This window comes from Lissotriton vulgaris, chromosome 7 (genome assembly GCF_964263255.1).
Source record: "Lissotriton vulgaris chromosome 7, aLisVul1.2, whole genome shotgun sequence".
Classification (NCBI taxonomy): Eukaryota; Metazoa; Chordata; class Amphibia; order Caudata; family Salamandridae; genus Lissotriton; species Lissotriton vulgaris.
The window spans coordinates 1150725949-1150743513 of NC_141695.1; the positions used below are offsets into that span (position 1 = coordinate 1150725949).

General features: G+C 47.6%; 1 protein-coding gene across 1 annotated transcript in view; it reads left to right on the forward strand.

Annotated features, from left to right (window-relative positions):
• Positions 1–8014, forward strand: part of AFAP1L1 (actin filament associated protein 1 like 1) — a 164525-nt gene extending 156511 nt beyond the window's left edge. The window contains exon 19 of the mRNA XM_086931589.1: positions 7855–8014. Coding sequence (XP_086787715.1) covers positions 7855–7878 — 24 coding nt within the window. The 3' untranslated portion in view covers positions 7879–8014. The remainder of the gene's footprint in view (positions 1–7854) is intronic.
• Positions 8015–17565: the final 9551 nt, after the last annotated feature.

The window sequence follows — 17565 nt, forward strand, 5'->3', positions numbered from 1 at the left end:
TATGGACGTGTTCCTTTCCCGGTGGCTGGAGAGCTGGCTGTCCCCAGACGTCCTGTCAAGCTGTTTTGTGGTGGAACGAGCCCACTGGGCCCTGACACAGAAGCCTCCGGCTGGGGAGCGGCCTCGCCCGATCATAGCCCGGATCCTGAACTACCACGATAGAGATGTCATCCTTCGGGAGGCGAGGCTCAAGGACACCCTACTGTTCGATAATTGCAAAATTATGATCTTCCCGGACTATACAAAGTTGGTTCAACAGCAGCGGCACTCCTTTCTGTCGGCCAAGGCTAGGCTCCGGGGCCTCAAACTCCAATACTCGTTGCTGTATCCGGCCCGCCTCCGTGTCATTTATAACTCGAGGACCCACTTCTTCGACACCCCGGAGGCTGTCTTTGCCTGGACTGACGAGGCGGTTCGGCTTCGCCCACATGTTCTGCCGGGGCTCCACTCCGGCTCTTCCCGCAGTTCATCTCAGGAGCGGGGCGATCAACGGGCCAAGGGGAAGCGGCACCGCAAGTCCTGATCGAGGCGGAGATCCCTGTCTCGGGACCCTCTTTTGGGGGACACACAGCCAGAGACGGATCATTCTGGCGGGGGGTCGTGACTCCTATCCATTGTCCCTTGACATCCACATCTCTGTTGGGGCCACCTGCTGCGACGGCGGATTGCTGCACGACGGTCCGGTCCGGGTCTGGTGCAGTATTACCTGGCCTTTACAGGCTTAGCTGGGACTCCTGTGGACAAATGCACTGTATTTTGCGATGTTATTGCTGATGCTTATTGATGGGGGGGAGGGTGGGGCACGTTTTGTGGGCTGCCTCCTCCTGTTGGGGTTGGGGAGGTTTTTGGGTGTGTGCTCGGTGGGTACTGAGGGGTTAAGTGGGATCCATTGGCATGCCTAGCTTCTGGTGCTCTGTTTTGTGCCTGAACTACCGTATGCCGCGACAGGTACTTCATTGTTTCTTGAGGTATTGGGGTGGGGGTGGGGGGTCTGGGATGGTTTGGTGGCGTGTTGGGGGGGTTGGCATTGTGGGGGATAGGGGTATTGGGGTACTGTTCGTTGGGGTGCACGTGATCTTTCTGACCTATGCTACTGTGGGGTTTGGGGCCTGGGCCGGGGACCGGGGAGTGTGGGGTTGGATGAGTCGTGATGATGGCTGACGTCCCTCGCTGGGCGCCTACTGGCGCCTCTATGCATATTCTTAGCTGGAATGTCCGGGGTCTATTGGATAAGATAAAACGGGGGGCTGTACTTCGCTGGGCCAAAAGGGATCTTGCTGATGTGCTCATGCTCCAGGAAACACACATGCTAGGTACGAAGGCCCTCAGTCTCCAGCGCTTTGGCTTCCACCAGGTGTTCCATGCCGGGTTTGCCAGGGGTTCCAGGGGGGTGGCCATTCTTATCCATAGGCGCCTGGCGTACACTCACGAACGTCAATGGCTCGACCCCCAGGGGCGCTTTGTGTTTATCCAAGGGAAGGTTGGTGCGGAGCCTGTGGTGTTTGGGTGTGTGTATGCTCCCCCCCCCCTTCAATGGGCCTTGGCTGAGCGGTTATTTGCTTTATGGGCTGAACTCCCTGATTCCTTGGCGGTGATTGGCGGCGATTGGAACGATGTTGTGAATGTGGCTGTGGACCGGCAGCGGAGGCTTGGGGTGGCACCTGTCCCCCCTCCTACGCGGTTGGGCGCTATGTTGGATGTGCTGGGGTGGGCAGATGTATGGAGGCATCTACATGCAGAGCGCCGCGAGTACACATACGTCTCTGCGGTTCATGGCTCCCTTTCGCGCCTAGACTATGTCTTCGTCCCGAGGGCCTACCTTGCCAGAGTGAAGGGGGCGGCAATACGGCCTCGCGGGCTCTCCGACCATTCCCCGGTGGCGGTCCAGATAGACCTGCATAGACCGCGCCAGCCCTTCCGGTGGCGGATGTCCACGTGGCATCTGCAGCGACCTGACTATTCCCAGCATCTTCGTGGCGCTATTGCCCAGTACTGGCAGGATAATCTCGATGTGGGGGTGGACGCGGTGACTGTCTGGGAAGCCATGAAACCGACACTGCGGGGTATTGATCTGGCTTGGTGCGCGTCGGCTCGCCGGGCTCGGCTGGAGGGCATAGCCGCGGCGGCGGAGCGGGTGGAAGACCTGGAGGCTCGCCACAGAGATGCGGCGGATGACACCACCCTACGACAGCTCCTGCAGGCGCAGCAAACACACTCGTCGGTCTTGTTAAATGAAGCTCGTCAGGCGTGGCTGGCCACCCGTAGCCGGGTATATCAGTGGGGCGACAAATCGTGTAAGATGCTCCATCGGCTCTGTCAACAAACCCTGCAGCCCCTTACGCTCCCAGGCCTCGTGGATGCTGCGGGCGTGGCTATTACAGACCCGGCCACCCTTGCTGCGAGCTTTGCGCACTATTATAGGTGTCAATATGCCTCCCGGGAAACTCTTGCCCCTGCTGCCATCGCAGACTATCTTACATCGGTCCCCCTGGCTGCTGTGTCTGATGAGGTGCGTGATGCTCTCGATCTCCCCCTGACCGCTGAGGAACTTGGAGACGCACTGGGTCAGTTGAATGTGGGCAAAGCACCTGGACCAAGCGGCTTCCCTAGTGAATTCTATAGAAAATTCCATCTGCAGCTCGGGCCGCATTACCTGCGCGCCTTGGAGATGGCGCGCGAGCAGGGCCGCCTCCCACCGGACTGGCGGCATGCCGAGATCGTTGTGTTCCAGAAGCCGGGAAGGCCCCCAGACCGTCATGACTCCTACTGGCCTATCTCCCTTATTAACTTTGAGGCCAAGCTTTTGGCCAAAGCGCTCGCGAATCGCCTGCTTCCCCACGTCACTGCTCTTGTTCATCCTGATCAGGCTGGCTTTATGCCACGCCGGGCGACGCGGCACAACATACGGCGGGCGCAGGCAGCGATTGATGCTATCGGTGCTTCAGAGGATCAGGCGGCGTTGTTGCTGGCCGACATTGACAGCGCCTTCGATTCAGTCAGCTGGACCTTCCTCTTCACCCTTCTGCCGCTGCTGAACCTCGGCCCGGTCTTCATCTCATACGTTCGCTTGCTCTACACGGAGGTTCATGCCTCGGTGCGGATCTCGGGGGCGGCCTCGGCACGATTCCCGGTGACCCGGGGCACACATCAGGGGTGCCCGCTTTCCCCCTATCTTTTTGCGCTGGCCATGGAGCCGCTAGCTGCCAGGGTCCGCACTGATGCGCTGTATCGGGGCTTCGTCTGGAGCGTGGACCACACGGACCGCATCGCCTTATATGCGGACGATGTGCTGTTCTTTATGACAGACCTTCGAAATACGGGCCCTCGAGTTCTGGAGTTGATGCAGGGCTTTGGCCAAGCGTCGGGACTCTTTCTTAACCCGCGCAAGTCGACTCTTTGGGTGCTGGGCGGTGGTGCGGTGGACTTTCCATGGGCTGCATCCCTTCGGATAGCAGTGGAGGGAGTGAAATACCTGGGAGTTTTCCTCTCTGCCTCGCCCACGGAGGCGTGGGGCCGGAACATTCAACCGGTCTGGGACCGGGTCCAGCTGGACATCAAAACGTGGACGCGTATGCCTCTTAACATTTACGGTCGGTCGGCCATTTTCAAAATGGTGGCCTTACCCCGTCTCCTTTACCAGCTGCAGAATCACCCCTACCCGATTGATCCGCAGTGGTTTCGCAGTGTTGATTCCGTGCTGGGCAGGTTCTTGTGGGCTGGAGGTGCCTCCAGAGTGGCGCTCCGTACCTGCTTCCTCTCTACTTACTGCGGCGGCTTGGCTACCGCGGATATGCTGTCCTACTATAAGGCCTCCCATCTCCTGGTGCTCAATGAGTGGTGGTATGGGGTCCGCTGTGACAAGGCCTATGCCCTAGAGCACTATCTGATGGGCGACGCCTCCCTTCACACACTGCTGTATTCGGCCAAGAGGAGACGGTTGCTCCCGCGTGTTACCCAGACAGTGTTTGCTGTCTGGCGGAGGGCCCTGCACCGCATGGGATGGTGGGGTAAACTTACGGCAGAGACTCCGCTGTGGCGTAATGGCCTGCTGCCGGCGCTGGCGTCGCTGCAGGGCTTCGACGGCTGGGACGCAATAGGGGTTTCGTCCTTGGGGCATGTCCTCTCCGGCACCACTCTTAAATCCTTTCAGGAACTCAGCACTGAGTTTGGCATGCCCAGGTCCCAGTTCTTTCGCTACCTCCAATTTCGCCACGCTCTTACTCCTAGCCTGGTAGGGCTGGAGCAGCTCCCGGACTTCAGTCCCATAGAGGCAAAGCTGTTTATGGATGACTTGGGTGACAAAAAGTCTCCCAGATCTACCACTCCTTGGTTACACACTGCTCCCCCTCGCTCGCAACACTGAAGGCCTTATGGGAGGCCGATGTCGGCCCCTTGGACGAAGACGACTGGCGCGAGGCCCTTGAATCCCCCCGGGGGACTGCCATTGCAGTCCGCCTCCGCTTTATTCAATTCAAATATCTGCATCGTGCCTATTTTACGAGGGAGCGTCTGTGGCGGGCGGGTCTGATTGCATCCCCGGAATGCCTGAGGTGTGGTTCGGAGAGGGGCACCCTCCTTCATACTGTGTGGTCTTGTGAGCGGTTGACTCGGTTTTGGGCCGGGGTTTGGGATTGCCTGTCCGAGGTGCTGGGGTGGGATCTGCCCCGTACGCCTAGGTTGGGCCTTCTGCACGTTTTAGAAAATATTGGGGGCAACATCTACAAGCGCCACCTGTTACTGCTGGGGCTGGTGGTGGCAAAGAGGGACCTGGCGCAGGCCTGGAAGAGCGAGCGAGCCCCTCCTCTCAGTGCCTGGAAGGCGGGCCTGGACTTCACCATGGGACTGGAACAGCCGGTTTTCGAGGCTCGGGGATGTCCCCGCAAGCATTTCAAAATATGGAAACGGTGGGCGGACTATAGGGGCTTGCCCCCCGACCCTCCTATGGACATGGACGATGCATTCCCTCAAGATGTGGACCCTGCACCCTAGGCCGTTGGCCGGCTCCACCTATGTACATCTTCTCTTATGGTTGACTTACGATCATGTGCACAGGGTTAGGGTGGGATAAGGGGTGGGCGGTAGATGGGATTGGGGGGAGTTTTTGGGGTAGTTGGGTGGGATTGTTTCCTTTGTTTCTTCTTTTTGGAATTTCGCTACATACGTGGGGGTTCGATGCTATGCCATTAATGTGCCTTTCATGCTCACTGTTGACAGTCTCCTCCTGATTGTGGAGACCTGTGCTTACACTTGATTGAACCTCTAATAAAAATGGTTTTGAAAAAAAAAATAGCTGTCTTTGAGATATTGCCCCTTATTTTCAGTACTTCCGGGAGTCTTAATAGTAAATGCGGGCTCACTAACACATCCAGCTACATTACAAGGGATTAAGATGAGTTGGTTCTGGAACTGGTCTTGGAAAATGAATTATATCTTACTGGAGACTGATTAGCCAGTCCCCTTCAACACTTAAACTGTATACTAATGGCCTTATTTAAAGTGTGGTGGATGGCATACTCCATCGCAAATATGATTGCTATCCCTTTCACTATTTTACAGGCAAAACAGGCCATAAAAGGGGCCACTGGAATTATGCAATTGTGCGGCCATGGTGATTTTCGCACGATTATAGATTTGCCACATAACCAACCATTGTTATATAATCTGCATATTTTAACAAAAAAGAAATTTTTTCCAGTTTCAAACGATTGAAAAGTTACTAATCAATAATGATGTAGTACTGTTAGACAAGTTGCTGCATTAAGCTGCATAATTTGTAATTTCTTGCGGCATAATTTACTCAACCTTGCTGTATAATTTGGCCTTTCCCTGCCGCATAATTCCAGTAGCCCTGGCCACAATGCACTTGCCATGTTTGTGACAGATGATCCCATCCGCTAAACTCTAAATAAGGCGCTAAGTCTCTTGACAACCTATGACTCCTTGCTTGGTTGTGAGCTGTGTTTAATGGGCGAGTTTTAGGCACAATGGAATTTTGTATTTCAGCACTTCATCCTTAACCAAAACTTTGGGGCATATTTACAATGAATTAGCGTAGGGCAGAGCCGCAAGTCATTTTGCTGCGCTGCCCTATGCTAAATCTAAAGGACAGAAATGCACTTTATTTACATGATAAATGCACCTTTGCCTTTGCATTGCTGCCTGACGCTTTCAGTTCGATCCACCTTATGATACTAGAGAACTTGCTCCGACTAGATGCAGTAGTAACAGATGTCCATACTGACTCGGTGGACCGTTTAGATTAAGCCTCGTAATCAACTCTATGAAGGTTGAAGACTATTTCTTCATTAATGCTCGGTGTTTAGACTACCCTCACTACCATTTGGTGGCCAACTCACCTTCATTTAAAGCACTTTCCGATTTGGTCATCGCTTAAGAAAATCGTGATCACTACCTTTCAACACACTTAAGTGGCGCTGCTAAAAAATAAATAGGGGCATATCCAGTATTCTTGGTAATACAACTCCGTGGTCGACCCCCTTATCTTTCATCTTTAAACTTGCAGCATTTTGACTGAGATTACATTTGGTCCTATACAGCACGCAATTGACATCAGTCCTGAGGATGGTCTCGAAAAGTATTCTTTAGGAGACCGAAACGTCGGCATTCATCTTATCCCTTTATTGTCTTATTAATTTTGACCTGGGATAGCTGTTTCTTTAGGTTCTGCTGTGTCACTTACCAATTTTATTTTTCTATGTACCTGTAGGCCTAATTGTTATTTGAATTGTTTTCATCTGTATATGACATTATTTACCACTTAAAATTGTTTTTTGATAAATTCTATTTTTCTAAAATACACCCTTGTGCTTGTTGTTTATATGTTGTTTATATGTTAAAGACCTTGCTAAAGTCACTCAAAATACCGTATGTGGTGTATTAATTACACATAGGGATTATTAAATCATCCTTGTAAATCAATTTAAAATCAACAAACATTATTCAAACGAATTCCCTTGAAGGCAAATGAGCTAAGCCGACTCAGTAGGATTGTGGCGAGAGTGTAGTGGTGCATTTTCGAGCTCGGTGTCAAATATATTACCAAAACAACATTTGTCCGCGCACTGCCATTTACAGACCGCACACTTTACATTGACATCCCACTAAATTAGCATTTTTTTTAAAACTGATAACACTAAGTAGGGCACAAACAATAATCTGTAGAGGACACCTTTCAGCAAATATTTATCCTCCGTGCATCACCAGAGCAATCCTCAGGGAACAAGGGATTAGTTCAGGGAAACTTTATTTACATAGAAAGAACATGGAGCAAGTCTTCCTCCAGACATTCAATGCCGATTATAGCCCTTTCACAATATATATACATCGCCTGCATGTTTAAATTATAACACTCATGCCACGGCTAACAAAAACAAGCACTGGCGTTGCCAATAGGTTTCGCATTTGGAAAGTTGGAGCTATTGCTTTTGTAAATGACATTTTATATTTATATATTGTTATTGACAATGCCAATAACGATATATAAATATAAAATGTCATTTACAAAACCAATAGCTCCAACTTTCCAAAAAGTCGAAACCTATTGGCACCACCAGTGCTTGTTGATAAATGCAAATGCTTTTATACAATAATGTTTGCAAACATGCCTGATGCACTGAGGTGATCGCAGGTAGTTATCTTGCATATGGTGGCTGCTAACATAATCTTGTCTCATGTAGTCACTATTACAACACTAATACTATCAATAGCTTTCAATGAGTTACATTGACCAAAAGTAGCTTTTATTACAGAAAAGGTTGGAAACCCCTGTGTTAGACTGAATACCCATGTATCCTCTCTGCTTTCTAACATTATGTTTTTTTCCTTTTCTTTCAGGAATGGGAGATGAAAAAGACTTAAAGACTCCAGGGAAACCTAAATATGGAAAATAAACGTATTTGTTTTCAGGACATTGGGAGATGAACCCAAACCCAACTCGAGGACTTGTCCGAGGAAGGGAATGGGCAACCTCCATACTGAAACAAATAGACCTGCGTACAGGGATAGGGCTTTGAACAGTTGAAGCGCGGGTAACTGGGGAGGGGGGTATTGTTTCATGGAATCTTTTTTATGGATCACTAAGAAGAACTTTCTAATTCCAAGCTGTGAGAGCAGCAATACTCCATGCAGAGTCTATCCCTGAGCCGGCCACACGGCATAGCCACTTGGACAAAGTCAAGAGTTGATCCTTGTTACCAAGAACGTGGCCGATCACTCCAAGCATGGAGAAGCCTTCTGTGGACAGAACGATGGGACTGTTGTCAACGTGGCCCTACTGTACCAGCGCAAGGAGATAAGCATGAGGTGGAGAATGGCTCTTCTGGGATACTTTCAAGAACATTTTAAGCAAGGTGTTTGTTTGTGTGCGCTGAAGGCCTAAGGAATTTTGAAAACAAGATGAATATTTTTAGGTGGCTTTCCAGTGCAGATTTGCATATATAGATTACAGAAAGTTTTCAGCTGGGTCAGTGAGTCTGGAATACCTGGAATACCTGCATGTCTGGGCAGGAGACCAGCATTCAAGGCTCTGTCTGACACGTGACAGACACTGCCTCAGTCTCCAACCTCTTGGAGAGAGTGGCCTCCTACGAACTCCCCATGTTGCAATACAGCGTGGATCGACAACTTACAGTAGCAACATCACTTCCTAGAGTAGAGCTTTTACAGTAAACCACATCAGAGCTGAGGCACATGGCTGATACGGACCAGGTCTCCAGCACCTGCGGGTGTAGCCAAAACATTATTGAAATGCAGTTCAGAAGGTGTTTGCGCCCAATTAGTCTCACCTCACTGATGTCTCTACGGTCTGTACCAGTGGAAGCATGGGGAATGTACCTCTGTCTTGTGAATCACCGTTTCACAGAAACATATATTCTGCCTTTAGTTCAAGGCAGCGTTGGCTAGAGCTAGACTGTCTACTTTCCTCTGACATCTTAGTGTTCCTCCTAGCGTTGCCAAATTAACGCATTTCGTCATTTCCTCTGAGATCTTAGGTTTGCTAGACAGACCTTTTCCATTGGCCTCTAGTTCACAGCAGGAACCCTACCATTGGCTGGAACAGGTCTCCTCATTCCCGCTCTTCTAAGCTTTTGCCTTCGCTCTAACATGTTCATATAAATAAACTCATTGCGTCGTTTGCAAGGCGCGGTGTGACAGGACCCTCTGTACACCCATTGAAGAAACAAGGCTCAGCCTCAAGTTACAGGTGCAAAATGCAGGTGCTTTTTATAGCGCAAGCTCTGTGCCACGGACATTGACTGCAGTAGTTTCATATGGAATGAATAATTCACCTTATGAGTCTGCGGTATTACCTCAGCACTATTGTTATTGTTTTGTCTTCACACATTAGCTAGAGTGGCTGCAGAAACAAATGTTAGGGTGTATTTTTTGACTTGCCTTATAAAGCAAAGTTGGTTTCGACTATGATCTGACATCAGCAGTGCTTGATTTGGGCCGGTGGTTTCCAGTGCTTCGCACCGACACTTAATCATCAACACAGGCACTTTTCATGAGCACCAGTTAAGGACGCATTCATTTATGGTAGGCACAGGGAGATAAAGGGATTAAGGGATTTGTCAATGATTTTAAGTTGACGTCGAGACTCCACCCTGGATCCCCAGCTCTGAAGTCAACAGCTTTGGTCATTATACCACATCCTGTCCCCACTTTCATGGTTAGTAGTTGGTTCTGTTTTAGGCAGCGCTAACAGGAAAAATGGGCTGATGCAAGCTGCTGCCTGACAAGAGCCCCGGCACTTATTTATTTTTTAATTAACCACTGGGCCCCAGGCTGTTAGAGGTGACATGGTTTCTCATGGACAGCAGTGTCCAGTTTCAGGGTAAATGGTAGACTTATTCTGGTAAAGATGGCAGTGCAGTTAGTGACAGCTTTGGCTAAGGTCTTTCATATGCATTAGCTTGGATATCATGGTGTTTATGGGACGGTGTATAGAGCAGTGACAGTCTTGTCTGTTTCAGATAGCATAGCATGTTCGATGGAGGTTGTTTTTTTTTCTTTTTATTGAGGTTAGCATGGATACTATTGCAGGTTGCAAAGGGAATAGTAGATATGAGCTGAAATTGAAGAATTGACTTACAAGGGATGTAACGAATAGTCGTGGCATAGTTACTAACGATGGATTGGAGTGGAATATTTATTGCCGGCTTACGCTTATGGCACAAGTTGGCAGCAAACTTGCATCTGGGGTTGAGCCTAGACAGCAGTATTAAATGTAGTCTCCGAGTTCGTATGTACTGTTGGATTTGTGTTATTGGCATTTCTCATCTGGATCTTTGCTTTGGGTGGAGGCTAGAGCCTGTGCAATGAGTATGGTTGGGTTTGAGACACATTTGAATAACTTGCCTTTGGTTGATGGTATAAAATTGCAGGAATAGCATGGCAAGTCTTTGCATGGATAGCACAACGTGGGTTTCTATCGTAAATATATTGTCTTGTATAAATGACATGGTTTTGTTCAAGATACAACTATTGAGGCTGGAGTTTTGATATGTTTGAGATGGTGTGGCCTGCAGAACATGGTGAAGCATTACTTGTGGCAGATGTCTTGTGCTAGATTGAATGGGAATGGCTTTAAGGAAGTATGAAGTTGTGTGTAGAAAGTGTAGTCGGAGGTGATGATAGTCTTGAGGTGATATTGTTGCAAGGTTCGCAAACATATTTTTTGCTTAGGGCATGAGATGATACAGTTTGGCATATCATGCTTCATATGCTTAAGTCCAAGATGTGGCACAACTGCTTGCCATTGACTAGACAAATGGCTTGCTGGTGAAAGTATAAGCAATGCTTAATTTGAGCTGGTGGTTGCAGGTGGGGCCCAACGTCGCTCATTTTTGTAGAGCGTCACTTATTTTTCCCTAACAGACTTTGGTCCTGAGCAAGAGGAGTAAAACACAAAATGGTGAATAAAGGGGTAGGACAAAGACAGAATAAAGTGAGAGAGAACGTGAAAAAGAGCCTGCAAAAGTGAGGTAAAAGGGCAGGGAATGCAGTACAGGGACTCAGCCACGACCCTGGAGACTCCACATTCATAACTTTATTACATGTAAGTGCCTTCGTGAATCGGGCCCACTAAGGTTGACTTATTAAATCTTAGTTTTTTGTGAAATAAGCATTATCTCCCCGGCAAGGAGAGGCATCTTCGGTGCAAGGATGAGATTAAGTTGGTGGTTTGTGTATATTTTCATGTAGATATATGTTAAGTGAGTATGGTATAGTCCAACTTGTTGTGGAAGACATAATAATCTTGGAGCTAAACATGGGTCAGATACTGTGAAGTAGTATGTTGAATGTTGGTCAGAATTCAAGTTAGTGTAAATACATTGTTAGAGGCATGTTTAAGTTATGTTTTTCAAGGCCCAACCTAAGAATATCTCATTTGAGTGAAAATTACAGGGGGTGGTAACACTTGGTTGTAAATATATTTGATATCAAAATCCTGGATCACTGTAGATGGCTTTTAAAGTACACTTTTGCAGAGGATTTTAGTCTGACACTTCTCAACTGCTTACACTGCCCTCCTGTACAACCTTCCCTCAGTGCCCATCAATGTGAACTTTTCACACAGCCCACAGCTGGGATTTTCTCACGCTGCACACTAGAGCAAGATTCTCATACTGTTCGCAAGTGCACATCAGAAGTACTAAGTTACAGGGGAACATAGCACAGACTTTTGAACACTGACTTGTTGGCCCCTTTGTTTAAAGTGTCAATGTTGTAACAGGCGAACACATGATTTCATGAGAAATTATATAGAGAGGACAAATTTAACAGCAACAAATATTGCAACAGGGCGTAGAGGTTTGGAGGGCATCAGCGTTAGAATTTTTGAGCAGCCTGGGTGGGCAACCTGGTGTGCAGTCATCTACAACCTGAAAATAGGGGCGTCACATTTCAAAAGCAGTATAGGAGTTGGGTTACAATTTGCATTTGAGAGACAAGCTTGGCTGGAAATGTCACTAGACTGCATGTATGAGGAACACTGAACCCAATAAAACATATGGGGATTTTCTGGGAGAGCCAATGATCACTCATAGTATCTGGAAGCAGGAGTGAACTTAGGGGAAAGTCACTATAGAAAATATACATTTCCCCTTGCCTCGCTCATTTCTAGACTGCTGCTTGTTCGCAGTGCAGGAGCAATGTTTAGAATTCTTTTAAATTTTGAGACCAGAATTCTCTGCGTTTATGCAATGGCAAGAACTCTAGGAAAGCATCTAAAACTATATATCACAGGGTGAAGCGGAAGAACCTGCTGGTGTGACCCAACCAAGACCAAGAGCCAAGAAGTAGGGATTTAAAGAAGGTGCCTTTAATCATACAAGAAACTTTGGTTACTTTGCCTTGACTTGAGTTCAGCACAAGAAACTGTCCATGCGTGGGGGGGCTGGGTCCACTAACCCTTTCTGGTTACCAGCTGCAGCTTAGTGCCCTATAGGGCGACAGCGGGGGTTCTTTGACAGGCCGAGCTTACTAGATTTCTCAAAGGACATGTTTGGGAGCTATTACAATATATAGGATTTAAAGTCAAATCTCTTCAGGCCAGTGGAAACTGTAACCGCTCTGGTGTTGTGTTGAGCTGGACTCATTGTGTATGTACTGTAGAGTTAAGGCAGAGGTCGTTTCTTACGTCTTATGCATCTTGGCCGCTCTACAGCATTGGAATTGTGTTTTTATTTCTGAGCAGGACAGCCATGACTTCAGCAGGGGTCTTCTGTTCTGTGTACTTGTTGGTGCCCTCAGCTCCATGCCTTGTAAATATTGCTACCCTCAGAAATGAGGGGATGGATAAAGGAGGGGAGGGGTTGTCCCTCACCGCACTGACCACTTGCATATTGTGCCATTGATTACCGAGAACTTGAAGCACTTTATGGATCTCTTGTTTATCCCTCAATAAATGTATTTTAAACAGTAATATGCTCTCTTTATTGATAGGGTTTGCTCGTTGCATTGGCCCTCACCACAAAGCCAATTGCTTCTAGGCGCTTGCATGATAGGGGTGGTTTGCAGGGAATGGTTTTTCAATATCCCCCTCCCTGAAGGATAAAAGGCTGAGTCAGCATTGCAGGGTTTCTAATCCCCAGGCCCGCTCAAGGTTTTTGAGTTCGTACTTTTGTTTGCTCTTTTTGTGTCCAGGACCTTTCTGCATTGTGTTTACAGCAATTTCTGTGAGCAAATGGCATCCGCCCAAGGTCGCGAGCCTCGGCCTCCCCCAAACCGAGCGCTGCTACACTGAAAAATGCAGCATCTTTTGCCAGGAACAGTTTGTTCTGAGAATGTTTAACAAAGCAACACAGTGTGAAGGAGCAAAAGCAGATAAATAAAACAAAAATAAAAACACGTATCAATCCGAGGTTCCATTTGAAGTAGTAGGGCAATCAGGGTCACATTGATAAGCCTGTGGCCAGATTGTGCAGAAGGATCTGTGTAAGGGAGTTCCGTGGACTATTACTGTTCAGTGCTTATGCTTGAAGCCTTTAACTTATAAAAGTCTCTGAGCCTCATTTATGAAAATTGACGCATCGCTATGTGAAAACAGCGATGCGTCACTTTTCATTGCGCCCTCCTTGCGACACTAATGATGCATCATATGTACAGTATGATGCATGTCACAAGGAGTTACAGATATGTCAGTATTTCGGATGTATCTGTAGGTGCAAAAATGATGCATTGCTGCAGTGTGTCACAACAGTGAAGCAACTCTAGCAATGGGTCATTACACATGGGCAAAGTACCATGTTAAATGTGCCTGCGTCAATCTTACGCCTGTAAGATATTGACGCATCTGCTTCGTAGAAGTGGCGCAGTGAAATCTTATAGATGTCACTGCGCCACTTCTATGACCCTTACTTGTGTCGGAACGCTCTCCCCTGCATACATTGTCCCTGGCGCAGGTATAATGTAGCGCAGCGGTTTACAAAGTGACGCATCTACTTAGATGCGTCACTTTGTAAATATGGTGCTACAAGGCACATTTTTACGCCACTGGTGCGACACAGAAAATGACGCACCGGTGGCGCAAAAGTGATGCAAGGGCTCATAAATAAGCACCTCTGTTTCTTCGTGAAGTTTTGCATATCCTTAGCTCCTGCTTGTGCCTTATTTCTGCTGTGAAAGTCCTTAAAAAAGTCACAGCCATTTTCATTTTGAAAGGTTATGGTTCTTGTGTCTTGATTGTAGCTAACACTACTTCCCAAAAATTATTTTTATTGGCACTTATGCAGCATAGAGTGGACCCTTGGTGTGGCGTTCCAGTGCATCAGAACCGCAGTGGATGAGTGGGGTGAATATATCCTTGAAGGTAGCAGTGGCAGCTCGCACAGATAAACGCTGTGAGGCGGGGTGGTGGTGTGGTGAAATGGTGAGGTAGTGGAGTTCGACATACAACGGGAAAGGTGAAAGTAAAGAAATTGATAAATAAAACCACTTACCTTGCAATCGCTGCATCGCCGACTCGGCGAGTGCAAGGTAAGTGGTTTTATTTATTTATTTACTTGCACCTTTCCCGTCGTATGTCCGACTCCACTAACCCCCCTCCCGCCCCGCCTTACTGCCGCATAGCGTTACCTGTTCGAGCCGCCACTGGAAGGTAGTAAAAATGACTGTGATTGTTGAGTGGTCAGCGAATGTGCACCTGCACTGCCTCCACGTTGTACATTGTATGATATTGAATGATATACTTCACACATCATACACACACAATAGCTGGAAAAAGAAGAATTGGCAAAGCTAATAAGTCTCACCTATGCAAAATCTATTGACTTTGTTAAAGTTTTATTAGCTATGTTCTATTAAAGTGCGACTGGTGAGCATCATGGCTGAAAGAATTACAAAGTGTTATGACATGGTCAATGATGGGCACTTTATAGTGCTTTTTAATTTTTTTACTTTTATAGTTCATGGTATGGTATGGCATGGCCTGTCATATGATATGGGATGGTGTTGTATATTATGGTATGGTATGACTGTGGTATGGTCTGTCATTGTTTAGCATGATATGGTATAGTGCGGTATGGTATGGTATGGCCTGTCAATGTATAGTATAGTATGGTATGGTATGGTATGCTATGGTGTGAAATAGTATGACCTATAATTGTATAGTATGGTATGATATGACCTGTCATTGTATGGAGTGGTATGGCATGTCATTGTATGGAATGGTATGGTATGGTGTGGTATGAGGTGGTATATTATGGTATGGTGTGTGATTATATAGTATGGGATAGTAATCTTTGTTATGCAGTGTGAATCCTTTTCTGGATTCACATGCTGTGCATTATTCCGCCATCTAGTGGTTGGGTCCGGAATTGTCTTTTTTTCTTGTTTTGGTCGCTGTCAACCACCATTTGCTGCCAGGTACGTCCCCTGTGTGACAGTATCCTGGAGGTCGACATGCGTGGTAGCAATCTTCAGATTCTTTTTTTTCGCCGCTGGGTCGGGAAGCAAGACGGAAAGCTCCAAAGTTTTTTCAATTTTTTCACAAAAACTTCAGGAAAACCAAAGAAAGATTGCTGAGAAATCTCATCGGTCATCGACTCCATAACCGGGGACAGAAGTAGAGCTCCGGTGTCAACACCACAGAGGACCCCCATTGGTCCACAAGGGGCGAGGTAGGAGACATGAAGAATACCCCCTTCAAGTTCTGCCACAAGTGCCACCACAAGTAAGCTCCACGCAACCCACATGACGCCTGTAACCTCTGCCTGCCCGAGAACCATCAGGACAAGGACTGTGAGGCCTGCGGGGCAGTCCTGTAAAAGACACTTCGAACCAGTCGAAAACAAAGAGAGACCCGCTCCACCACAATGTCGCAGACCGTGAAGAAAACCTCTCTCAGAGACCTGGGTTTCTCCAGCACCGAGGGAGAACATGGAGCACCAACAGAATCGATGCTGAAAATGCCGATGCCAATGGTCGAACACGAACCAGCAAAAAAGGGCACAGCACCATCGAAATCTAACGTCTACGCTGGTAAAAAGAGAAAATCTCTGGCCTCCGACGTCAAGAGGGCTCTTGAAGTTGAAAGGAAAAGAAAAAGGCTTGAGGATGAAATGGCGACGCTCCTCCAGAAGAAAAAGGAGTTTGACGCATCGCTGAATGAATTTCGAATCCCAAAGGTACCGGCTGCCGAACAGGAGAACGTCGACGCCGAAGAGGCTGAAGACGCAGAGGGAGGAAAAGATGGTATCTTCGATTCACCCCCAACCCTAGGACATCGAGACGAAGAACCCGAAGAATAGCGGGACGTACCGGAAGAGGGGGGTATCTCCAAACATTTCAAAGATTCATGGAACAATCGCAACACCGAAAGCCCGGAGGAAGAGATATGCAGTTATCCCTCGAAAGCTTCGCCTCCAGACTACATTGTTTTCTACAATGACCTAGTCAAGAGGGCAGCAAATCAATTCGGAGTTGCCCTAGAGGAAGAAATAGGACACATATTTTCTCCTAGAAACCCTGGCCCCAGCTACTAAGGGAGCTCAATATCTTCCTAAGCGTCCTAGCATTCTGGATCAAGGCAAAGAAGCTTTCAAGGAACCAGCTTCAAACAAGGGACTATCCCCCAGGGTGGAAAATAAATATAAGGCCTCCTCAAAGGACCCTAAATATATTCAGGGAAACACAGTGCCTGACTCAATTATTGTCACCACAAACAGAAGGAGAGCTAATGCAGTCTCCAACACCTGCCCTCCACCAGAGAAGGAGAGTAAAAGAATGGACATGGTGGGGAGAAGAATGGAATAAGAAGCAGCAACATAGTGGCTCATTGCAAATTCCAATGCCCTACTAAACAGATATGGTAATCAACAGTGGGGTGAGATAGAGGAGATTTTTAACAAACTCCCTGAAGAGGACAGGTAAAGGGCAAGATCTATTGTCCAGGAGGGAAAAAATGTGGCAAACACCTGCCTTAAGTTGGCTTTGGATGCAGCAGATACTGCCAGCAGGCAAATGTGCACAGGAACCATCCTGAGAAGACATGCCTGGCTCAGAATATCTGGTTTCAAAACAGGAAGTTCAAGCCTCCATCATCCATAGACCATTCAATGGAGAGGCATTTTTTGGAAAGGAAGTGGATGAATCCCTTCAACAGATAAAAAAGGACAACGAGGCGGCAAAGGCGATGGGAGCGCTACAGCAGAGAGGTTTTATTAAAAGGGGTGGATTGAATAACAGAAAGCCCACATGCAGAGGCACATTTGGTCAAGGACAACAGATGTAACAGCAACCACAAGGACAGAACCCAGAACAACAAATAGGTCAGCAGTCAAGCTACCAAGGTTGGCAACAACAGCAGAAACAGCCCTTTCATGCTAGAGGCAATGACAGAGGGAGAGGCCAATCCTCTAGAGGAAGAGGAAACTTATCCAACTGACTCACTTACAAAAAAGGACCCACAGAAAACACCAGTGGGGGGAAGATTATCCTTGTTCCTCAAGCAGTGGCTAAATATCAAAACAGACAATTGGATATTAAATGTGTTAAAGTATGGTTATTGCATAGAGCTGACAAGAAAACAACCTGCAAACC